General features: G+C 35.5%; 2 protein-coding genes and 1 long non-coding RNA gene across 4 annotated transcripts; 2 read left to right on the top strand and 1 right to left on the bottom strand.

Moving 5' to 3' along the window:
- Window positions 1-11: 11 nt before the first annotated feature.
- On the bottom strand, window positions 12-24841 carry LOC144215636 (uncharacterized). 2 transcript variants are annotated; one of them, XR_013330461.1, is made up of 4 exons: window positions 24697-24841; window positions 22795-22948; window positions 17185-17349; window positions 12-299 (listed from the first exon to the last, which is right to left on the bottom strand). It is a non-coding gene; the product is annotated as an uncharacterized LOC144215636 (long non-coding RNA). The 2 variants fall into 2 exon arrangements; XR_013330462.1 differs by lacking the exon at window positions 12-299 and having other exon boundaries at window positions 17083-17349.
- Window positions 92-16413, top strand: LOC144215635 (rho GTPase-activating protein 25-like). The gene is made up of 11 exons (XM_077744692.1): window positions 92-246; window positions 11515-11723; window positions 12036-12153; window positions 12334-12438; window positions 12720-12924; window positions 13751-13883; window positions 13961-14034; window positions 14149-14270; window positions 14396-14550; window positions 14867-15363; window positions 15616-16413. The coding sequence occupies exons 1-11, from the start codon at window positions 183-185 to the stop codon at window positions 15794-15796; spliced, it is 1863 nt and encodes a 620-aa protein (XP_077600818.1). The 5' UTR covers window positions 92-182; the 3' UTR covers window positions 15797-16413.
- Window positions 18503-20490, top strand: LOC144215682 (bone morphogenetic protein 10-like). Its single transcript, XM_077744764.1, has 2 exons — window positions 18503-18965; window positions 19460-20490. The coding sequence occupies exons 1-2, from the start codon at window positions 18566-18568 to the stop codon at window positions 20488-20490; spliced, it is 1431 nt and encodes a 476-aa protein (XP_077600890.1). The 5' UTR covers window positions 18503-18565.
- Window positions 24842-24963: the final 122 nt, after the last annotated feature.

Below are 24963 nucleotides of genomic sequence, written 5' to 3'. Positions count from 1 at the left end.
CGAACATGAAAGCAAAATACTTTGAGGAAGTATTAAGGTTTGAAAAATTGAGTTGGGGCGAAAAAAAAAAAAGAAAGAACAACATACAGGAAGCAGGAAGTTTGATTGGCGCTATCTGACTCGTGTGATTGTGTGTGTGTAAAATGAAACAGTAACTTGAGTGATGAATTGAAGACGGCATAATGTCTTTGAAAGTACCTTGCAACTGGGATTTCAGCACTTTCAGAGTTGAGACATCTCGCGTTGGTAAGAAGATGGCCATTCTGCCTTGACTGATCGTAGGACATATCACATTTGGGCTGTGGAAAATAAAAAATAAAAATATATAATTTTCTATCATACAGGTGTTGTAAAACAATACAACCTCAAATTTGCCCAAAAATGTTTTAATGTAATATAATTAAACTGGAGATAGAAATACAGTCATGGAAAAATTGTTGAATTGTAAAATGGTAATGACCTAAACTGTATTCGTCTACTTTTTCCATGTTTAACTATTATGACCTTACATTTTCATGACAGTTGTAAAATCAGATGATAAAGACGATAAAAGGATTAGACACCTGGGTGCCTCAGGCTATTTTGCAATATGTTTTATTTGTGACATGCTGTGACCTCTTAGTTCTCTGACTTGGAGTGAATTGTGTGTTGGATTGGTCTTCATTTCTGTGTGAATTTTAAAAAGAGACATTGCGTTTTAGTGTATTTTAAGAGGGCTGCGAGTGTGAATGTTCATTTGCTTTGCATTGGGGAAGTTGACAGAATAACAATGTTACTGTCACTCTGAGCCGTCACCATATAAAGTTAGGCTTTTTTTTCCCTTAAAACATTTTAAAAATCAATTTAAACATAGTTTTTACATAGTAAGGCTTTTATTTGTTTAAAAAACGTACAATTTAATTCAACTATTTTACATAATTATACTCGACATAGTATAGTAAGGCTTTTTTCTTCAAAAAACGACATAGTATAGTAAGGCTTTTTTCTTCAAAAAACGACATAGTATAGTAAGGCTTTTTTTCTTCAAAAAACGACATAGTATAGTAAGGCTTTTTTCTTCGAAAAAACGACATAGTATAGTAAGGCTTTTTTCTTCAAAAAACGACATAGTATAGTAAGGCTTTTTTCTTCAAAAAACGACATAGTATAGTAAGGCCTTTTAGTTCAAAAAACGACATAGTATAGTAAGGCTTTTTTCTTCAAAAAAACGACATAGTATAGTAAGGCTTTTTTCTTCAAAAAACGACATAGTATAGTAAGGCTTTTTTCTTCAAAAAACGACATAGTATAGTAAGGCTTTTTTTCTTCAAAAAACGACATAGTATAGTAAGGCTTTTTTCTTCAAAAAACGACATAGTATAGTAAGGCTTTTTTCTTCAAAAAACGACATAGTATAGTAAGGCTTTTTTCTTCAAAAAACGACATAGTATAGTAAGGCTTTTTTCTTCAAAAAACGACATAGTATAGTAAGGCCTTTTAGTTCAAAAAACGACATAGTATAGTAAGGCTTTTTTCTTCAAAAAACGACATGGTATAGTAAGGCTTTTTTCTTCAAAAAACGACATAGTATAGTAAGGCTTTTTTCTTCAAAAAACGACATAGTATAGTAAGGCTTTTTTCTTCAAAAAACGACATAGTATAGTAAGGCTTTTTTCTTCAAAAAACGACATAGTATAGTAAGGCTTTTTTCTTCAAAAAACGACATAGTATAGTAAGGCTTTTTTCTTCAAAAAACGACATAGTATAGTAAGGCTTTTTTCTTCAAAAAACGACATAGTATAGTAAGGCTTTTTTCTTCAAAAAACGACATAGTATAGTAAGGCTTTTTTCTTCAAAAAAACGACATAGTATAGTAAGGCTTTTTTCTTCAAAAAACGACATAGTATAGTAAGGCTTTTTTTTCAAAAAACGACATAGTATAGTAAGACCTTTTAGTTCAAAAAACGACATAGTATAGTAAGGCTTTTTTCTTCAAAAAACGACATGGTATAGTAAGGCTTTTTTCTTCAAAAAACGACATAGTATAGTAAGGCTTTTTTCTTCAAAAAACGACATAGTATAGTAAGGCTTTTTTCTTCGAAAAACGACATAGTATAGTAAGGCTTTTTTCTTCGAAAAACGACAATATAGTAAGGTTTTTTTCTTCGAAAAACGACATAGTATAGTAAGGCTTTTTTCTTCGAAAAACGACATAGTATAGTAAGGGTTTTTTCTTCAAAAAACGACATAGTATAATAAGGCTTTTTTCTTCAAAAAACGACATAGTATAGTAAGGCTTTTTTCTTCAAAAAACGACATAGTATAGTAAGGCTTTTTTCTTCAAAAAACGACATAGTATAGTAAGGCTTTTTTTCTTCAAAAAACGACATAGTATAGTAAGGCTTTTTTCTTCAAAAAACGACATAGTATAGTAAGGCTTTTTTCTTCGAAAAAACGACATAGTATAGCAAGGCTTTTTTCTTCAAAAAACGAAAGTATAGTAAGGCTTTTTTCTTCAAAAAACGACATAGTATAGTAAGGCTTTTTTCTTCAAAAAACGACATAGTATAGTAAGGCTTTTTTCTTCAAAAAACGACATAGTATAGTAAGGTTTTTTTTCTTCAAAAAATGACACAGTACAGTAAGGCTTTTTTCTTCAAAAAACGACATAGTATAGTAAGGCTTTTTTCTTCGAAAAAACGACATAGTATAGTAAGGCTTTTTTCTTCAAAAAACGACATAGTATAGTAAGGCTTTTTTCTTCAAAAAAACGACATAGTATAGTAAGGCGTTTTTCTTCAAAAAACAACATAGTATAGTAAGGCGTTTTTCTTCAAAAAACGACATAGTATAGTAAGGCTTTTTTCTTCAAAAAACGACATAGTATAGTAAGGCTTTTTTCTTCAAAAAACGACATAGTATAGTAAGGCTTTTTTCTTCAAAAAACGACAGTATAGTAAGGCTTTTTTCTTCAAAAAACGACATAGTATAGTAAGGCTTTTTTCTTCAAAAAACGACATAGTATAGTAAGGCTTTTTTCTTCAAAAAACGACATAGTATAGTAAGGCTTTTTTCTTCAAAAAACGACATAGTATAGTAAGGCCTTTTAGTTCAAAAAACGACATAGTATAGTAAGGCTTTTTTCTTCAAAAAACGACATGGTATAGTAAGGCTTTTTTCTTCAAAAAACAACATAGTATAGTAAGGCTTTTTTCTTCAAAAAACGACATAGTATAGTAAGGCTTTTTTCTTCAAAAAACGACATAGTATAGTAAGGCTTTTTTCTTCAAAAAACGACATAGTATAGTAAGGCTTTTTTCTTCAAAAAACGACATAGTATAGTAAGGCTTTTTTTCTTCAAAAAACGACATAGTATAGTAAGGCTTTTTTCTTCAAAAAACGACTTAGTATAGTAAGGCTTTTTTCTTCGAAAAAACGACATAGTATAGCAAGGCTTTTTTCTTCAAAAAACGAAAGTATAGTAAGGCTTTTTTCTTCAAAAAACGACATAGTATAGTAAGGCTTTTTTCTTCAAAAAACGACATAGTATAGTAAGGCTTTTTTCTTCAAAAAACGACATAGTATAGTAAGGTTTTTTTTCTTCAAAAAATGACACAGTACAGTAAGGCTTTTTTCTTCAAAAAACGACATAGTATAGTAAGGCTTTTTTCTTCGAAAAAACGACATAGTATAGTAAGGCTTTTTTCTTCAAAAAACGACATAGTATAGTAAGGCTTTTTTCTTCAAAAAAACGACATAGTATAGTAAGGCGTTTTTCTTCAAAAAACAACATAGTATAGTAAGGCGTTTTTCTTCAAAAAACGACATAGTATAGTAAGGCTTTTTTCTTCAAAAAACGACATAGTATAGTAAGGCTTTTTTCTTCAAAAAACGACATAGTATAGTAAGGCTTTTTTCTTCAAAAAACGACAGTATAGTAAGGCTTTTTTCTTCAAAAAACGACATAGTATAGTAAGGCTTTTTTCTTCAAAAAACGACATAGTATAGTAAGGCCTTTTAGTTCAAAAAACGACATAGTATAGTAAGGCTTTTTTCTTCAAAAAACGACATGGTATAGTAAGGCTTTTTTCTTCAAAAAACAACATAGTATAGTAAGGCTTTTTTCTTCAAAAAACGACATAGTATAGTAAGGCTTTTTTCTTCAAAAAACGACATAGTATAGTAAGGCTTTTTTCTTCAAAAAACGACATAGTATAGTAAGGCTTTTTTCTTCAAAAAACGACATAGTATAGTAAGGCTTTTTTTCTTCAAAAAACGACATAGTATAGTAAGGCTTTTTTCTTCAAAAAACGACATAGTATAGTAAGGCTTTTTTCTTCGAAAAAACGACATAGTATAGCAAGGCTTTTTTCTTCAAAAAACGAAAGTATAGTAAGGCTTTTTTCTTCAAAAAACGACATAGTATAGTAAGGCTTTTTTCTTCAAAAAACGACATAGTATAGTAAGGCTTTTTTCTTCAAAAAACGACATAGTATAGTAAGGCTTTTTTCTTTGAAAAAACGACATAGTATAGTAAGGCTTTTTTCTTCAAAAAACGACATAGTATAGTAAGGCTTTTTTCTTCGAAAAAACGACATAGTATTGTAAAGCTTTTTTCTTCGAAAAAACGACATAGTATAGTAAGGCTTTTTTCTTCAAAAAACGACATAGTATAGTAAGGCTTTTTTCTTCAAAAAACGACATAGTATAGTAAGGCTTTTTTCTTCGAAAAAAAGACATAGTATAGTAAGGCTTTTTTCTTCAAAAAATGACATAGTATAGTAAGGCTTTTTTCTTCAAAAAACGACATAGTATAGTAAGGCTTTTTTCTTCAAAAAACGACATAGTATAGTAAGGCTTTTTTCTTCGAAAAAACGACATAGTATAGTAAGGCTTTTTTCTTCAAAAAACAACATAGTATAGTAAGGCTTTTTTCTTCAAAAAACGACATAGTATAGTAAGGCTTTTTTCGTCGAAAAAACGACATAGTATAGTAAGGCTTTTTTCTTCGAAAAAACGACATAGTATAGTAAGGCTTTTTTCTTCAAAAAACGACATAGTATAGTAAGGCTTTTTTCTTCAAAAAACGACATAGTATAGTAAGGTTTTTTTCTTCAAAAAACGACACAGTATAGTAAGGCTTTTTTCTTCAAAAACGACATAGTATAGTAAGGCTTTTTTCTTCGAAAAAACGACATAGTATAGTAAGGCTTTTTTCTTCAAAAAACGACATAGTATAGTAAGGCTTTTTTCTTCAAAAAAACGACATAGTATAGTAAGGCGTTTTTCTTCAAAAAACGACATAGTATAGTAAGGCGTTTTTCTTCAAAAAACGACATAGTATAGTAAGGCTTTTTTCTTCAAAAAACGACATAGTATAGTAAGGCTTTTTTCTTCAAAAAACGACATAGTATAGTAAGGCTTTTTTCTTCAAAAAACGACATAGTATAGTAAGGCCTTTTAGTTCAAAAAACGACATAGTATAGTAAGGCTTTTTTCTTCAAAAAACGACATGGTATAGTAAGGCTTTTTTTCTTCAAAAAACGACATAGTATAGTAAGGCTTTTTTTCTTCAAAAAACGACATAGTATAGTAAGGCTTTTTTCTTCAAAAAACGACATAGTATAGTAAGGCTTTTTTCTTCAAAAAACGACATAGTATAGTAAGGCTTTTTTCTTCAAAAAACGACATAGTATAGTAAGGCTTTTTTCTTCAAAAAACGACATAGTATAGTAAGGCTTTTTTCTTCAAAAAACGACATAGTATAGTAAGGCTTTTTTCTTCAAAAAACGACATAGTATAGTAAGGCTTTTTTCTTCAAAAAACGACATAGTATAGTAAGACCTTTTAGTTCAAAAAACGACTTAGTATAGTAAGGCTTTTTTCTTCAAAAATTGACATGGTATAGTAAGGCTTTTTTCTTCAAAAAACGACATAGTATAGTAAGGCTTTTTTCTTCAAAAAACGACATAGTATAGTAAGGCTTTTTTCTTCAAAAAACGACATAGTATAGTAAGGCTTTTTTCTTCAAAAAACGACATAGTATAGTAAGGCTTTTTTCTTCGAAAAACGACATAATATAGTAAGGCTTTTTTCTTCGAAAAACGACATAGTATAGTAAGGCTTTTTTCTTCAAAAAACGACATAGTATAATAAGGCTTTTTTCTTAAAAAAACGACATAGTATAGTAAGGCTTTTTTCTTCGAAAAACGACATAGTATAGTAAGGCTTTTTTCTTCGAAAAACGACATAGTATAGTAAGGCTTTTTTCTTCGAAAAACGACATAGTATAGTAAGGCTTTTTTCTTCAAAAAACGACATAGTATAATAAGGCTTTTTTCTTCAAAAAAACGACATAGTATAGTAAGGCTTTTTTCTTCAAAAAACGACATAGTATAGTAAGGCTTTTTTCTTCAAAAAACGACATAGTATAGTAAGGCTTTTTTCTTCAAAAAACGACATAGTATAGTAAGGCTTTTTCCTTCAAAAAACGACATAGTATAGTAAGGCTTTTTTCTTCGAAAAACGACATAGTATAGTAAGGCTTTTTTCTTCGAAAAACGACATAGTATAGTAAGGCTTTTTTCTTCGAAAAACAACATAATATAGTAAGGCTTTTTACTTCAAAAAAAACGACATAGTATAGTAAGGCTTTTTTCTTCGAAAAACGACATAGTATAGTAAGGCGTTTTTCTTCAAAAAAACGACATAGTATAGTAAGGCGTTTTTCTTCAAAAAACGACATAGTATAGTAAGGCGTTTTTCTTCAAAAAACGACATAGTATAGTAAGGCTTTTTTCTTCAAAAAACGACATAGTATAGTAAGGCTTTTTTCTTCAAAAAACAACATAGTATAGTAAGGCTTTTTTCTTCGAAAAAAAGACATAGTATAGTAAGGCTTTTTTCTTCAAAAAATGACATAGTATAGTAAGGCTTTTTTCTTCAAAAAACGACATAGTATAGTAAGGCTTTTTTCTTCAAAAAACGACATAGTATAGTAAGGCTTTTTTCTTCGAAAAACAACATAATATAGTAAGGCTTTTTACTTCAAAAAAAACGACATAGTATAGTAAGGCTTTTTTCTTCGAAAAACGACATAGTATAGTAAGGCGTTTTTCTTCAAAAAAACGACATAGTATAGTAAGGCGTTTTTCTTCAAAAAACGACATAGTATAGTAAGGCGTTTTTCTTCAAAAAACGACATAGTATAGTAAGGCTTTTTTCTTCAAAAAACGACATAGTATAGTAAGGCTTTTTTCTTCAAAAAACAACATAGTATAGTAAGGCTTTTTTCTTCGAAAAAAAGACATAGTATAGTAAGGCTTTTTTCTTCAAAAAATGACATAGTATAGTAAGGCTTTTTTCTTCAAAAAACGACATAGTATAGTAAGGCTTTTTTCTTCAAAAAACGACATAGTATAGTAAGGCTTTTTTCTTCGAAAAAACGACATAGTATAGTAAGGCTTTTTTCTTCAAAAAACGACATAGTATAGTAAGGCTTTTTTCTTCGAAAAACGACATAATATAGTAAGGCTTTTTTCTTCGAAAAACGACATAGTATAGTAAGGCTTTTTTCTTCAAAAAACGACATAGTATAATAAGGCTTTTTTCTTCAAAAAATCGACATAGTATAGTAAGGCTTTTTTCTTCGAAAAACGACATAGTATAGTAAGGCTTTTTTCTTCAAAAAACGACATAGTATAATAAGGCTTTTTTCTTCAAAAAACGACATAGTATAGTAAGGCTTTTTTCTTCAAAAAACGACATAGTATAGTAAGGCTTTTTTCTTCAAAAAACGACATAGTATAGTAAGGCTTTTTTCTTCAAAAACGACATAGTATAGTAAGGCTTTTTTCTTCGAAAAAACGACATAGTATAGTAAGGCTTTTTTCTTCGAAAAACGACATAGTATAGTAAGGCTTTTTTTCTTCAAAAAACGACATAGTATAGTAAGGCTTTTTTCTTCAAAAAACGACATAGTATAGTAAGGCTTTTTTTCTTCAAAAAACGACATAGTATAGTAAGGCTTTTTTCTTCGAAAAAACGACATAGTATAGCAAGGCTTTTTTCTTCAAAAAACGAAAGTATAGTAAGGCTTTTTTCTTCAAAAAACGACATAGTATAGTAAGGCTTTTTTCTTCAAAAAACGACATAGTATAGTAAGGCTTTTTTCTTCAAAAAACGACATAGTATAGTAAGGCTTTTTTCTTCAAAAAACGACATAGTATAGTAAGGTTTTTTTCTTCAAAAAATGACACAGTACAGTAAGGCTTTTTTCTTCAAAAAACGACATAGTATAGTAAGGCTTTTTTCTTCGAAAAAACGACATAGTATAGTAAGGCTTTTTTCTTCAAAAAACGACATAGTATAGTAAGGCTTTTTTCTTCAAAAAAACGACATAGTATAATAAGGCGTTTTTCTTCAAAAAACAACATAGTATAGTAAGGCGTTTTTCTTCAAAAAACGACATAGTATAGTAAGGCTTTTTTCTTCAAAAAACGACATAGTATAGTAAGGCTTTTTTCTTCAAAAAACGACATAGTATAGCAAGGCTTTTTTCTTCAAAAAACGACAGTATAGTAAGGCTTTTTTCTTCAAAAAACGACATAGTATAGTAAGGCTTTTTTCTTCAAAAAACGACATAGTATAGTAAGGCTTTTTTCTTCAAAAAACGACATAGTATAGTAAGGCTTTTTTCTTCAAAAAACGACATAGTATAGTAAGGCCTTTTAGTTCAAAAAACGACATAGTATAGAAAGGCTTTTTTCTTCAAAAAACGACATGGTATAGTAAGGCTTTTTTCTTCAAAAAACGACATAGTATAGTAAGGCTTTTTTCTTCAAAAAACGACATAGTATAGTAAGGCTTTTTTCTTCAAAAAACGACATAGTATAGTAAGGCTATTTTCTTCAAAAAACGACATAGTATAGTAAGGCTTTTTTCTTCAAAAAACGACATAGTATAGTAAGGCTTTTTTCTTCGAAAAACGACATAGTATAGTAAGGCTTTTTTCTTCGAAAAACGACATAGTATAGTAAGGCTTTTTTCTTCGAAAAACAACATAATATAGTAAGGCTTTTTACTTCAAAAAAAACGACATAGTATAGTAAGGCTTTTTTCTTCGAAAAACGACATAGTATAGTAAGGCGTTTTTCTTCAAAAAAACGACATAGTATAGTAAGGCGTTTTTCTTCAAAAAACGACATAGTATAGTAAGGCGTTTTTCTTCAAAAAACGACATAGTATAGTAAGGCTTTTTTCTTCAAAAAACGACATAGTATAGTAAGGCTTTTTTCTTCAAAAAACAACATAGTATAGTGAGGCTTTTTTCTTCGAAAAAAAGACATAGTATAGTAAGGCTTTTTTCTTCAAAAAATGACATAGTATAGTAAGGCTTTTTTCTTCAAAAAACGACATAGTATAGTAAGGCTTTTTTCTTCAAAAAACGACATAGTATAGTAAGGCTTTTTTCTTCGAAAAAACGACATAGTATAGTAAGGCTTTTTTCTTCAAAAAACGACATAGTATAGTAAGGCTTTTTTCTTCGAAAAACGACATAATATAGTAAAGCTTTTTTCTTCGAAAAACGACATAGTATAGTAAGGCTTTTTTCTTCAAAAAACGACATAGTATAATAAGGCTTTTTTCTTCAAAAAATCGACATAGTATAGTAAGGCTTTTTTCTTCGAAAAACGACATAGTATAGTAAGGCTTTTTTCTTCGAAAAACGACATAGTATAGTAAGGCTTTTTTCTTCGAAAAACGACATAGTATAGTAAGGCTTTTTTCTTCAAAAAACGACATAGTATAATAAGGCTTTTTTCTTCAAAAAAACGACATAGTATAGTAAGGCTTTTTTCTTCAAAAAACGACATAGTATAGTAAGGCTTTTTTCTTCAAAAAACGACATAGTATAGTAAGGCTATTTTCTTCAAAAAACGACATAGTATAGTAAGGCTTTTTTCTTCAAAAAACGACATAGTATAGTAAGGCTTTTTTCTTCGAAAAACGACATAGTATAGTAAGGCTTTTTTCTTCGAAAAACGACATAGTATAGTAAGGCTTTTTTCTTCGAAAAACAACATAATATAGTAAGGCTTTTTACTTCAAAAAAAAACGACATAGTATAGTAAGGCTTTTTTCTTCGAAAAACGACATAGTATAGTAAGGCGTTTTTCTTCAAAAAAACGACATAGTATAGTAAGGCGTTTTTCTTCAAAAAACGACATAGTATAGTAAGGCGTTTTTCTTCAAAAAACGACATAGTATAGTAAGGCTTTTTTCTTCAAAAAACGACATAGTATAGTAAGGCTTTTTTCTTCAAAAAACAACATAGTATAGTAAGGCTTTTTTCTTCGAAAAAAAGACATAGTATAGTAAGGCTTTTTTCTTCAAAAAATGACATAGTATAGTAAGGCTTTTTTCTTCAAAAAACGACATAGTATAGTAAGGCTTTTTTCTTCAAAAAACGACATAGTATAGTAAGGCTTTTTTCTTCGAAAAAACGACATAGTATAGTAAGGCTTTTTTCTTCAAAAAACGACATAGTATAGTAAGGCTTTTTTCTTCAAAAAACGACATAGTATAGTAAGGCTTTTTTCTTCGAAAAAACGACATAGTATAGTAAGGCTTTTTTCTTCGAAAAAACGACAATATAGTAAGGCTTTTTTCTTCAAAAAACGACAGTATAGTAAGGCTTTTTTCTTCAAAAAACGACATAGTATAGAAAGGCTTTTTTCTTCGAAAAAACGACATAGTATAGGCTTTTTTCTTCGAAAAAACGACATAGTATAGTAAGGCTTTTTTTTTCAAAAAACGACATAGTATAGTAAGGCTTTTTTTCTTCAAAAAACGACATAGTATAGTAAGGCTTTTTTCTTCAAAAAACGACATAGTATAGTAAGGCGTTTTTCTTCAAAAAACGACATAGTATAGTAAGGCTTTTTTCTTCAAAAAACGACAGTATAGTAAGGCTTTTTTCTTCAAAAAACGACATAGTATAGAAAGGCTTTTTTCTTCAAAAAACAACATAGTATAGTAAGGCTTTTTTCTTCGAAAAAAAGACATAGTATAGTAAGGCTTTTTTCTTCAAAAAACGACATAGTATAGTAAGGCTTTTTTCTTCGAAAAAACGACATAGTATAGTAAGGCTTTTTTCTTCGAAAAAACGACATAGTATAGTAAGGCTTTTTTCTTCAAAAAATGACATAGTATAGTAAGGCTTTTTTCTTCAAAAAACGACATAGTATAGTAAGGCTTTTTTCTTCAAAAAACGACATAGTATAGTAAGGCTTTTTTTAGTTTAAAAAAGTAAACCATGTATAGTAAGGCAATTTTTCAAATTTAAAATTGTATTTGATTCAATAAAAAGTATAGTAAGGCTATTTTTCATTTAAAAAAAACAAGAGATGAAACAAATTTAACCGATAATCTGACTGGTTCATGCATATTCACAACAAAAAGAAGAAGTAACGCAGCTGTTTTTGTTTCTTTCCTGTTATGAGTTACTTCAACTGTTTTTGCTCGTTTCATCAGTGCGCTCTAAGCGTACATTATCTGGCGAACAAAGCCCAGGTACGACTGTGGGCTCACGACGCTCACCCAAGTCCATGGAGAAGCCTTTGAAGGCGGGCTGGCTTAAGAAACAACAAAAGTCACTGGTGAAAAACTGGCATCAGCGCTATCTTGTTTTGAGGGGAAGAACACTATCTTACCACAAAGATGATCGAGAGACCACCGCCCTGGTAAGAATTTAAGCTTTTGAGTTTGACAACATGACAGTTTGTTGTGTCTACAAGTATTGATGGTGGATTGGTTTTTGAAAACACATGTTTGCCTAACTCGTAAATGCGTTTTTAGAAATCAGAAGTGTCAAACTTGGCCAACTTTGTGCCTCTTGGCGACTCTTGCATTTAAAAAAGGGATTTAAGGCATAGCATTTCCATACAAAACAATGAAAATCTCATTGTATTGTAAAGATTTGCTGCTATTGGAGCTTTCTTACATTCAATGAGTACTTGTCCACGTTACTGTCATAGTAAGTATTTTGATTTCAGGGATTCATCCAGCTTCAGTTCAGTAAAATCAACGAACTCCTCTCAAACTCAGATGATCCTGGAAAGTACATCTTTGAAATTATCCCAGGTAAGATTGTCACCATGGAAGTATTCTTAAGTACATTCACTTATTATTTGTAGTTGCGTATCAGGGTGGTGACCTTTAGGCTTCCTATTTGTAGCATGATATACATCAAGAATTGTTGAACGAACTCCAGATGAACGGTTAGATTGGGATTATTCCATCTTGCTCTTGTGTCTTGAACATTCATTCCGTCTTCATGAATAGCATCTACAGGTGGGGACAAAGAGCGATGTCCTCACATCTTCATGGCCAGTTCTCAAACTGAATTGGACGAGTGGCTTCGGACTCTACGCAGGGCTATCGGCGTTCCTAATGGAGGTCGGGTAACATCACATTACTTTACGGTCAATGTAAAGCAGTCAGTTGTTTTCTTGATCCTGCCTGCTCCATTGTTGTAGTTCAAATTGTTTTGTATGAACAAATTATCGTGAGAAAATGTCTTCAGAAAGATTGCCTGTGGCAATAGGTTGCATGGCAGCTCCATTAGTGTATGAATGAATTTTAAGCGCTTCGGGCATGGTAAAAAGGTGGAGATCCATAAGTATTCTACATGGAGATTATTGGTCTACAATGTTCAACGTTTCCTTTGTCTCCTCCAGTGTTCGGAAAAAGTCTCAGCGAGACAGTGACCCATGAGCAACGTTTCGGGCCCCAGATGGTGCCCATCCTGGTCCAAAAGTGTGTGGAATATATCAGAGATCACGGTCTCAAAGAGGAGGGAATCTTCCGTCTGCCGGGTCAAGACAACGCCGTCAAACAATTCAGAGATGCCTTCGATGCAGGAGAGAGGCCAGCTTTCCCCAGGTCGTACAAATATGTGTATCTGATAAGGGATTTGGTGACAGTCCTGGTCACTCCATTGAAAGGGAGAATTCTTCCTAAATAGTCCTTACGCACTAGTATTTACGTCTGCTCTAGGTCATTGTCCTGCTGTAAAATGCAACGGGCCTTCTTTAGACCCTTGGGGTCTACTCTAGTTTGGCACTATACATACTAGTCAAAATGTCTAATAGTAAAAGATAACCTCCATTGAACTCCTTATTTGGAACTCTAAAAGGCCCTAAAATAAGACCCTAACCCTTATGTGAAAAGCTATATCTTAGACACACCTGCTATACACTGTAATCAAACTGTGCTTCTTCCAATGATTATAAGGACTCAATCCTAGTAATCTACCTCAACTGACTATAATAAAATGCATGAACAAGAGAAAAATACTTAATACCGAAAGAAAAGCAAATTGATGTCGAGAGCTATTTTTTTTAGTCTACTAAGCATTTCACACTTCCTAATAACTTTGCAAACACGCTGGTCAAAGTCAAAATCAAACCAACAACTCTTGTTTAAGAAAGTAGTGAGAACAGAAGAGCCAGATGACACCACATCCTGTTCTGGTTGGGTACGCAAGAGGATGGATGCGCGCATGTCTTACCCAATATGATAAGCTTTGTTTTTCTGCGCAGCTCCTACGAGTAACATGAAGGTTTTCTATGTGCGGTTATGTTTGATGCCCTAGAATGCTAACTTTACTGCACAATCTCATGAGACATGTGGTCCAAAGCTGGTATTAAGTATGTCACTCACGCCCTAACAAGTGGATAATCATTTTTTATGTGTGGTTTCCCCACAGTGATACGGATGTCCACACTGTGGCATCGCTGCTCAAGCTGTATTTGCGCGAGTTGCCTGAACCTGTTGTTCCATGGTCTCAGTACCAGGACTTTCTGGACTGCACCAACATGTTGGACTCTGGCAATAAAGAAGTCTGTGTTGCCTTTACGATGTAATATTTAGATTTGTTGTCAATTCCTTGCTGTTCACACAAAGTCTGTTCTTTCAGGGTAGAGAGAAGTTGGAGAAACAGATTGCTCTCCTTCCTAGAGTCAACTATAATCTTCTAAGTTATGTCTGCCGGTGAGTTGAAGGTTTTTTTTTTTTGCTAGGACATTCAATCTTGCGAGTCTCCAGATTCTTTGAACAAGAATAAGAATGAAATTGGGAAAAATAACTTCAATTCATGTTGTACAGGTTCCTATTTGAGGTGCAGCTAAATTCCAACATCAACAAGATGAACGTGGAGAACCTAGCTACGGTCATGGGGATCAACCTGCTGAAACCACAATTGGAAGATCCCATTTCAGTCATGAAGGGTACCAATTTTCGTAGACCAACACACATTGTCCGGCATTGTGTTCGTTCATTTTGCTTGTGAAATACAGAAGGAATGTTCAAGGAATTGATTCAATAAGTGAGACCTTCATGATTTTCTTCCCAGCAACTCCTCACATCCAGAAGTTGATGACAGTAATGATTGGTCAGCATGAGGATTTGTTTCCTGTTTGCAACGATGACCCTCCCTCGCCTCTCTCCACCAACCAAGAGAGCAACAAGAACTCTCCTCGCAATTTTGTGGGATGGGGTTCTACTGAGGTACTTAACCCTGTGAATGGTCACAAATTGGGATTAAGTTTTGTTGTCTTTACAAAATACTTCGGAATGGAAAAAAATGGGGTGAGATCCTTCCTTGTTTGCATGATCTACCCGGGCTTGTGTGCATTTTCTCCGGGTACTCCAGTTTCCTTCCGTATCCCAAAGCAATGCATGGTAGGCTGATTGGACACTCTAAATTTCCCTTGGATATGAATTTGACCGTGCATGTGGCGACCATATCAGGGTGTCAGGTGCCAAGAGTTAGCTGGGATAGGTTCCTAGTTAGCAGTATGGAAAATGATTAATTCTGTTCCAGATGAGTGATACCTCCTTCTCAGAGTCTTCTGATTTGGAGAAAGATGAAAGTCCAGGCCCTCTCAGAGGAAACGGCAGTACTCCAGATGTCTTGCAAGATTCCGTGTCATCTTCCGACGACTGGTCCGGGAGCCCTCGCAAACGCACTCAAACTCTTCCCAACTTTAACTGCCCCCTAACGGGGATGGCGGCAAAGGCAGGCGCCATCAGCCGCTGGGGTCGTATCCAGGAATCCGTAAAAGATGAGAGAGGGGCATTGTCAGAGGACATCTTCAAGATCCTGGATCTGCGCAGTTCAGGATCTTTGTTAAAAGGTTCGTCAACAACTATCCAAGAGACAAGGGGAAAGCGAATCAGAGCCTCCATTGCTACAAGCTCCCCAAAGACTGACAAGAACTCCCAGCCTACTTTGACGGGAAGGAGTGATGATGCCTTGATAGGAAATGGTTTCAATCAGGAGACTGAAAAGAAAAAGTCCAGCCAGAAGAATGTTGACAGGTGAGGATTCAAACCATATTCCAGTTTAACTGATTTGCTAGAGTTTAGTCCATTTTATGGCCTATTCAGGCTAGGAAGGTCCATAGTTGACTGTCATTGGTTTGGACCATAATACCATGGATCTTTTTATTCCTGGTTTGATGAAGATTCTTTTCACATTTGACAGTAAATGCAAACGTTGTTCAATCATTGGACAAAAGAGCTTTTGGATCGATGATATTTGAGCTAGCTTTTTGTTGTGTCTTCTTGCAGTTTTGAGCAGGAGTTGAAGGAGCTAAGGGCTACTGTAGTTGAGCTTCAGTCTACTCTAGAGACGGAGCGTCGGCGGGCGTCAGCTTTGGAGATATGCCTGAGAAACGCAGAGCGTAGCCGGGATGAAGCTCACCGACGCAATGAAGAACTGCAGCGGGACATTCAGGCGTTCCTCCGTTAAAGGAGTCGAAAAGTTGGGAGATACGACATCTCGTCATGGACTCGGTGAATTGTTTCTTCGTGGCTGCTGAGGCCAGTGGGACGTTTTTTTTTGTTGGCTTCTTTGGGATTAGGGTGTTAACTATATTGATATTTTCAAATGTTTAGGAAGTATTTCTTGTAATGAAGTTTCTCCTGCAGCAAGAGAACTATTATATTGCGTCTAGTGTGTAAATAAAGGCTCTTGTCAGATAGGAGGAACTGAAGCAGGGCTATTACTGTAGCTCTATGAAATGTCTCACATGAAATCTTGGGTAGATAACACAATCATCTTTGCTCACTAATCTGCAATTACATTTGTTCATTTGCTCCCTGCCGTCAAAACAACGCCTTCAATGCCAGCTAATGAGTTCATAAGAAAACTTAAATTGCCGCAAAAGCAACAGGAATGCCCAAAAATTAGCAGTCACCGCCAAACGAACAAAAACTATCCAGCAAAGTCCCTCAAAATCAATAGTAAATGATCCAAAATTTACCAGAACTGACCTGTGACTACTCTAAAATGACATCACTGTCAATGTCGGCAAGTAGGTTAACTTTTTGGGTCAAAAATAAACTGAATTTGACATCCCTAGCCTACATTTTTACACGGTTTCATTCTCTGGGCAATGCTTTTTCTTTCCTGAAACACCCTGCTTGTCTTGACATAATTGTACTCTACAGAGACTCATGACTAGATGCAGCAATACTAGCCTAGAAAATGTTTAAAAAGCCTCACAGTAGGGAGTGTGTACATTGCTGTGATCACTAGGTTTAACAGAGGTGTGCTAACATATTAGACCGCAAGCGCTAATGTAAGTGTTGTGTTTTTGCTATTATTTTAGCCTCCTACTGTCACTGAGCGCCTATCAGTCCAAACATTAGGCACAAATGATCCGTCTGAGTGTGACGCAAAAGATTTTTGAAGAAAATACAAAACAGTGAGGCAATATCCTGACATTCCTGTCAGGGACAAAATACAAGATAAAGGCCTGAGAAGATAAAGTGAACAAAGTTGACGTTGGCAAAGTCACTGGTCGTCCTTACCATCGAGCTTGGACAATGTCAATTGGATTAGGGACGTTAAATTAAAATGAGGGTTATCGTAAAGTATATTTCTAAATATGGTGGACAATAAATCTGGTTATATTTGCAATTTCAAAATTGTAAAAGTTTTTCTAGAAATTGTGACAAGCAGAAATGAACAAAGAAAAACACTGTTTTTGATGAAAAATGGACGCCATCTAGCAACATTTCAATGATACCCAGAAAGGTGCACTTTGATTTCTTGTACTGTGATGATTTTGTGTTTTGTTTTGGTAAAGTACTCGAAAAAAATGTATGAATGTGTGTGTGGCTGCTAGTAAAAACCTTGAATGGGTCATCAGGAAGGTACGACGTTGGCTGCAACAGCAGTTTGAGAGCTCCGCAGATAAGAGCGCGACTGTCAAGTGTCAGCCTGGCAGATGAATGGCAGGCGCGGGAAATCCTCATTGCTTCCCATCTCAGTGTATCTTCAGGTCACGCGAAGTAGCTCTGGAATGAGAGTGACACTTGTGAGCTGGCATGTGTGTTCAGATGGTGAGTAGGAATGTTCTTCCCCATGCTGCAAACATTCTATTATCTGACAAGGAAACATCTTAGTTGCTTGGTATTCCATGGAAACATTGTTCATTCAAGATCTAGTTTATAGCCCAGGGGTGGGCAAACTTTTGGGCCCGGGGGCGAAATTGACTTAAAAAAATTTGACAGATGGGCCGGGTCAGCACAAGATACGATACATATAAAAAAGTGCATCCGTTAACAGTACATATGAAAAAGAAACTGAAAAAAACGACTAAAGTATTAACATGCTCATCACTCATCATTAAAGTAAAAAGTATAAAGTACAAAGTCAAGTAAAAAGGAATGTATTAAGAAATATTAAAATGTCATTTAAAAAAGATAGAGGGGCTTTAAACTGTAGCAAGTTGAGGGAGAAGTTCAATGTTTTGCAACTCACATTAAACTCTGGCAGTATGCTATTAATCTTTTTATTCCGATTCATTTAGCCTTTACTGATGTTAAAAAGTACAATTGACACTTTTATTCTTCTACACAGTTAGAAAGAAAGTCAACATCATTCTTTCCCCCTCATTGAGCCTCACAGCTCATTACATTTCAATTCAATTCGGGCAAACATTTTAAAATCCTATAATACACAGTCACATCAACAAACCGACATACTTTATCCAAAGTAAATGGTCAATAGCGCATCAACAACAGCCTACAGAACTCTTCTACTTCCAAAGCAAATAAACAACAACAAAAAAACCCAACTTTGGTGCACCCACCCAAACAAAAAATCACTTCCACAAGGAAGAAGCTGCAGGACAGTGTTTACAAAATCCTCATTAAGGAAGTTGAGTGATAACACGCGCTCAGCATCACACAAAGTGGAAGCCATACACACACACACATCCACACACACACAAATCAGAGCCCACCATATCATTGATAAGAAGCCGGGAGAAAAACCGCAGAAGGGAGCGCAAAGCACAGAAAGCCAGTACAACACAACGCTAATGACAAGAAGGACCGTAACACGCCACTATTCCACCATCAATGGACCTTCTGCCCAATAGGTGTGCATGAAACTCAATCCTATGCAAGTCTCAGTACAGAAGATCCCACTTTTCACAGAGTTTGAACACCCTTTTTTTTCTGGACTGTGACAGCCCAAAAAAATTGGATACCTGCAATTTTTGTCTCCATGGCGAGCATTTGGGTTTCTCTACCAGGAACCAATTGCGGCACTGAGACTTTGTTCTTGCTATTTTGGATATTGTTGCTCTGGGGGCCACTCTACAGCCAGAGCAATCCCATCTCCAACACCGATCAGAGGCTTCCACCACCTATTCCCGGACTTGGGAGGGCGGTGGATCAGTCCCATTTGGAGCTGGAGAACAATCTAATCATGCAAGGGGAGCTGGAAAGCCTGAAAGAGCAGAACCTGGAGACGTTCAATCTGTCAGCTATGGGTCCTCCTCCACTGCTACCTGGAATCTTACGAGAGGAACCACCTGAATACATGATGGAGCTCTACAATCGCTTTGCTAATGATCGCAATTCTGTGCCCAGTGCCAGCATCATTCGCAGTTTTAAGAATGAGGGTATGGATATGGCTTTTGATAACATTATGTTTTGTGCATTTTTCATGGTAATCCTAATTTTACTATTTGATGAGATGAATTCATATGCCTGAGCAATAAAATTTACTATAAAAAGTTACATCATGTAAAGGTGATTTGATGAGGTCAACGATGATCCTTTGAAAGAAAATCTTTAAAAAAAATTGAAAAATTGGGGGAATTTGAACAACAGACAAGACCTTAAGTAGAATTTTGTAGAAAGACTGAAATATTCCACATTAAGACTATCTATAATATCTTCCTCCCATTTCAGTTTTACTATTGCTAATTTTGTCTTATAAATTCTTAAGCAAACAGACTTAGTAAAAAAGATTTAGATAAGAACTGAGAGAAAAAGCCTCAAATTACCAAAAAGATAGAACATCGCGCCTGTCTACTATACTTAGCGTGTGTTGCTAATGCCAATACATCATAGCCTTAAAAAAATCTCATGTAATTTTCTCTTTATTCCCCAGACTCCTCTCCAAGCACAGTCGGCGTTGGCGGAGTAAGGCGCCACCCACTCCTGTTCAACGTCTCGGTACCCCATCACGAACGCATTATTGCGGCCGAACTCCGACTCTACACGCTGGTCCAGACCGACCGCCACCTCTTCGCCGGCGTCGACCGCAAAGTCACAATTTACGAACTACTCGGCGACGAAAACGAGAATTCGGAAGGTAGCAACAACTCCGAGTTCGGGAAGGAGCATACGGAAATATTGGAGTTGGCTTCCAGACAAGTATACGGCACCGACAACGGCTGGGAGGCGTTCAACCTCACCACCGCCGTCCAGCGGTGGCGTAAATCTGTGCACGACAGCACACGCCGGTTAGAAGTCCACATTGACAGCGTGGAAGGCGACGCTCAATACGTCTCCGCGGAGAACCATAACGGAATATTTGACGAAGACATGAAGATCGACACGAACGCGAAGGAAAAACATAAACCCCTTCTGATCGTTTTCTCCGATGATGAAAGCGGCGACCATCGGGACGACAAGGAAGAGCTAAACGAAATGATCGAGCACGAAACCTCGGACGCCATCCTCTCAAATTATCTGGAAAAAGACCCCCGGGGCGAGTCTGGCGGCGACGGATACTCCGAGCCGGATGAAGAAGACCTGATCCAGATGCGTTCTAACCTGATCTACGACACATCATCTCGCATACGTAGGAACGTCAAAGGTGACCACTGCGGGAGACGACCTCTACGAGTGGACTTCAAAGACATCGGATGGGACAGCTGGATCCTGGCGCCGAGCGATTACGAGGCCTACGAGTGCTCGGGTATTTGTACCTACCCGTTAACCAAACACGTCACGCCTACCAAACACGCCATCGTCCAAACACTAGTAAACATCAACAGTCCTCACAAAACAGCCCGAGCATGTTGCGTTCCCACTAAACTGGATCCCATCTCGCTCTTATACCTAGACGACACAGGCGTGGTTACGTATAAGCACAAGTACGAAGGCATGGTGGTAGCTGAGTGCGGCTGCCGATAACTGACAGATCGACGCCAAATCGGGCTCAAACCTTTTGACAAATAGACTCCTGGAAGGAGATCCTATGAATGGAAGTGCATCTGGCTTCTATTTATCATGTCTGCCAGAAAAGACGATGGCTTGACCCAGATTTGAAGTAGCCCACGGCAGCTGCTAGGTCAGGCCACACTTCAGAGGTGATGATCATGATTAAAATTGCCGCAAGTTCCGAAAAACGAAGCACTAACTAAACACTGTGCAGTGGCTGTGGGAACTAGTGGGCCTAGGGTTTCCCCACCCCCCAACGCCGGACATGTGTTTTCCTCTCCACTTATCTTGAGCCTCCTCTCTGGACGCAAATACTAATCAGCACTTCACGCGCCCCGTCGTAGCGAAATGACCTTCTCCGGGCAACCTGACAAGACTTGAACTCTCCAGGTTCGCCTCCTGCAGGCAACTGATACGTAGGCACCACGCTAAAGTCAAGCCGGTTGAGGTTATCTGGCCTAACACAGTTTCCCACTTGCTTCTTTTCCACCCTGGATGAACACACATAAATAAGCCGTGGTGATAGCAAGGTGTCCGAGGGCTGAGAAACACTACCGATCAAAAACCAACCTCATTCCAGACATTGTTGGAATGGCGGGATGGGGGATCCAGACCAAACTAGGGGCTAAAGGTGACTGCATTCTTGGGCAAGTCGTAATATTAACTGTCTGACCTTTGTGACCTGGCACCTCCTGCCCCCTCATTTGTGTCATACATCACTTTTATACTCAAATTGTCTCCTTAGTGGGATGTTTATCAAGTATGGACCAAAGAGAAGCCAAGTTCTATAGATATTAAGGCTTTCGATACCTCTGCTGCTTGTAACAAATACATTATTTATTGTTCTAATTTATTTTATTTTTTTAATGAAACAGATACATAATAGTTAAGTCGTACCACTACAGACAAATTTAAAGTTAAAGGGACTTTTTATTTGTAAAATGTACAGTATAACAAATGTTTTTTGACCTTATTCTTGCAAACTTGACCAAATCTTAGATGTATTCATGATTTTGATAATAAAGTCAAGTTTATTGATTTTGGAATATTTTAGGGTCCTCAAATATTCTATAGGAGGGAAGTAAAATTACATGTTTAACTGCAATAAAAATATTCAACAAATAAACAGCTTAAATCCAAATTCTCCAAGATATAATTCGATTTTTGGCTCAACTCTATGTAAAAAATATTCTATGTTGTATGTGACAAGACTGTGTGATGCTTGTAAGAAGACATTTGGACCCCAAAAGGTAAATAATTAATTATTCCTACAATTTAAATGAGTATTTATATGTCATTTAATTTATATTTCCACACTGGAGATAAGGCTCGACAATTTGATTGCAAAGAATCTTCCCAATTGCGTGTTAGGGTCAAAGTTCACCCGTGAATCCCAAACAAAGAAGCATGGGAAAGCGATTAGGGAGACTATTAATGGCAAAAAAATGAATTGTATGCAGCTCATAGTGATGCTATGATGGAATGGAAAACGTTGTTCAAATGATTTAAATGAAGCTCTGCTGTCAAACATCTGTCCAATCCGGACAGAATGCAATTTTGTCTTGCTCTTTTATAAACGCACAATAATGTTGTAAATAAAGGATGTGATCCACTTTGTGCATTCAATCTGACAAATCTGTCCAAGTATAGAATGTCGCCATCCCAAAAATATTTTTCTAGCTCCGCCCATTGTCCGAAACAGCGCCATGAAATTGAGCCTTCAAAGAGTATATATTAAAGATATTCAAGATTTTTGGTGAAATAATGTCGCAGCTGCAGCATATTAAAGCAGACCATAAAAAGTTTGGACTAATGTAAAACAGCAGCTATTTCCAAATCCCTTTCTGCCTATAATAAACTAAACATAGTTCTAAGATGATTGATTTTCAAAGTATTCTGAAAGGATATCCCTTGATTATAAATGAAATTATGTACAAAAGAGCTAAATAAACATTCACATTAGTTCCAAATTACTGGTTTCAAGGTGGTACTGTCAATTATAGTAGTAACTTAATCTTATGGTACATACCTGGGGAAATTTATCCTACAATTAGAGCAAATTTCTATAAGAAGAGTGCAATTTGAAAATAAATTAAAATGGCAAACTAATATTTTATCATTTAAAAATATTTCCCATGGATTTTTTCACTGGTTGCCGTGGGCAACAACACATTAAACGCCCATTGTTTTTTTTTAACCACATGTCATTATTAAAAACACTTCAATTGTCACTTAGAGGAAAATATTTGGATTAAAACAACAAAATAGACTACTTACTGGCTGGACAACTTGCTTCTATGTCATTAAAATATTTGGACAACGTCGGCGGGCCGGATTAAAAGGCCTAGTGGTCCGGACTTGGCCCGAAGGCCGTAGTTTGGTCACACCTGTTCTATGTGTCATATCAACCCAGCTCCCATCTTGATTGGATCTGGAAAAAAACAGAAAACAATGTTTGTGTTAGAACAATTTCTTCACAACAGGCATTTAACATTTTTCCAATAAAAAGCCCAAACATAACAATGCAAAATGGTATTAAATCTTGATCCTAAGTGGCCAATAAACGTCAAATCTATTTCATCTGGAGGGCCATAGTAGTGAATGACCCTCATCAGTTAAAATAAAAAAGATTTATTTTCAGTGTGTGGAATGACGTTGGAAAAAAAGCTATAAATAGTAGCAGACCAGAAGGTTAATATTTCTAACACGGCTGAAGAGAGATAAGGCAAGCTCCCTAATTGAATATTTACAAAATGTGGTTTGAAATGGAATCTGGCCTTTGTCAGTGAAGAGCTACTTTCACAGATGCCAGATTGAAATGGAAAGTGTTTCTTATTTCCTCAAATGATAACAAGCCCTGGCAAGCCCTTGACATTTTTATGACACTTTCTTTTTCGCCTTGGAAAGTTTAGCCCACGTTAGGGGTAGGGAAATTATGGCTCAGGAGCCACATGTGGCTCTTTTAATGAGTGCATTTGGCTCTTTGCTAACCTGTGAGTTAAAATATGGAAATCACTGTCAACAGAAGTGAGATATTACATCTAGAACTGCTTTAATCTTCCTTTTTTTGCAGTATACTCATCTGGAATGCATCCTCTCATTGATTAGCAACAGCATAAGAGTATTTTGAAAAATATTCATTTTTTCACTTTAAAAGTGGTGAAATTACAAAAGAAATTGATAAGGCACTCGATTACATGTATGTATTTTGACTTTTAAATTCGTAGTATGGCTCACAAGGAATAACATTTTTAAAATCATATTTTTTCTTTTATTATACTCTTCTGCATGCACTCATTGATACTCATTGATTAGCAACAGTCAAATCATTTCCTCAAAAGAATTCAGACTTTTTTAAACTTTCAAAGTGGTTAAAATGAATGATAAATGCTCACATTTTCATGTATTTTTACTTTTAAATTCTGGAGTATTGCTCTCAAGGAATAATGTTTGAAATTATGAATTGTTTATGGCTCTCTTCGTCAAAAAGGTTCCCGACCCCTGGCCTACGTGATCCATTTGTACCTTACGGCGAGTAAACAAAGGGAGGAGTAGGCAATGTACACTGTCTAATGTCCCATAATGTTGCAGGTCTTTAAACGGGCATCCGGCCGTGGACGTGTATCTACAGAGAACATTGGAGTCCCGCAGTTTTGCGGCTTCGCGGCTCGCCCTGCTTCTGACGTCGGGCCTCTAATGATCATTTCCGCTTTATCATCTCATCTCTCACTCACAACGCCACCCAGCACTCTTCTCTAGCTTTTTCCTTTTTTTTCCCCAAAGAAAACATGGACTTGCTGACTATGCAAGCAGGACTGTACAACACATCCAGACATCTTTAAACAATTCCCATGGACTCTGCATTGTGAAAAGTTGGGAAGCTTACTGAATGAGTTACAAATACAAAACAGATGTGTGTACTATTGTGAAACGTTTGGATGTAGCAATTAATGTGGAAAAAACCCCAATTGGTATAAAAACATTTGCAGGAACAAAACGTAATGGCTGTTATTAAAACAGCAAGCCATTGAATGCAGTGGAATATAATACATAGTACAGTATAGTGATATTTATGAGGATAAAAACAGTTGAATTAAAACAACAGCATGAACCAAGGCAAAAGCTATGAATAAATAGGACATAAAATTCAAAAACAATGACAAAGAATATATATCTAACCTTAAAGTAGGTAGGGGAATTGAAGGAGACGTCTGATCCATGGCATGGTAAGCAAAAAACAGCTAATTGTCCCAGGTGTGGTCCTAACAGGCTGCAGGTGTTGGTAATGGCTTTGCATTGTTACACCACACAACACCCAGCAATGAAGAACACTAAAAAAAGACAAAATACAAAAAGAATGTTATAAACAACCTTGTCAAAACAGATTTGTGTTGTGTTTATTTAGTTATGTATTAATTTTTTTATTTAGTTTTTTTTCCATTATTT

This window comes from Stigmatopora nigra, chromosome 22 (assembly GCF_051989575.1).
Source record: "Stigmatopora nigra isolate UIUO_SnigA chromosome 22, RoL_Snig_1.1, whole genome shotgun sequence".
Taxonomy (NCBI): domain Eukaryota; kingdom Metazoa; phylum Chordata; class Actinopteri; order Syngnathiformes; family Syngnathidae; genus Stigmatopora; species Stigmatopora nigra.
The sequence above is the reverse complement of the archived record's forward strand: the minus strand, read 5'-3'. Positions and strand labels throughout refer to the sequence as shown.

Excerpts from the sequence above, each read along its gene's own strand:
- LOC144215635 (XM_077744692.1), top strand. The coding sequence starts at position 183 with ATGTCTTTGAAAGTACCTTGCAACTGGGATTTCAGCACTTTCAGAGTT. Across the intron at positions 12,925-13,750 it reads GAGAGGCCAGCTTTCCCCAG|TGATACGGATGTCCACACTG; the intron begins GTCGTACAAATA and ends GTTTCCCCACAG. Across the intron at positions 14,551-14,866 it reads TGGGATGGGGTTCTACTGAG|ATGAGTGATACCTCCTTCTC; the intron begins GTACTTAACCCT and ends ATTCTGTTCCAG.
- LOC144215682 (XM_077744764.1), top strand. The coding sequence starts at position 18,566 with ATGGCGAGCATTTGGGTTTCTCTACCAGGAACCAATTGCGGCACTGAG. Across the intron at positions 18,966-19,459 it reads TCGCAGTTTTAAGAATGAGG|ACTCCTCTCCAAGCACAGTC; the intron begins GTATGGATATGG and ends TTTATTCCCCAG.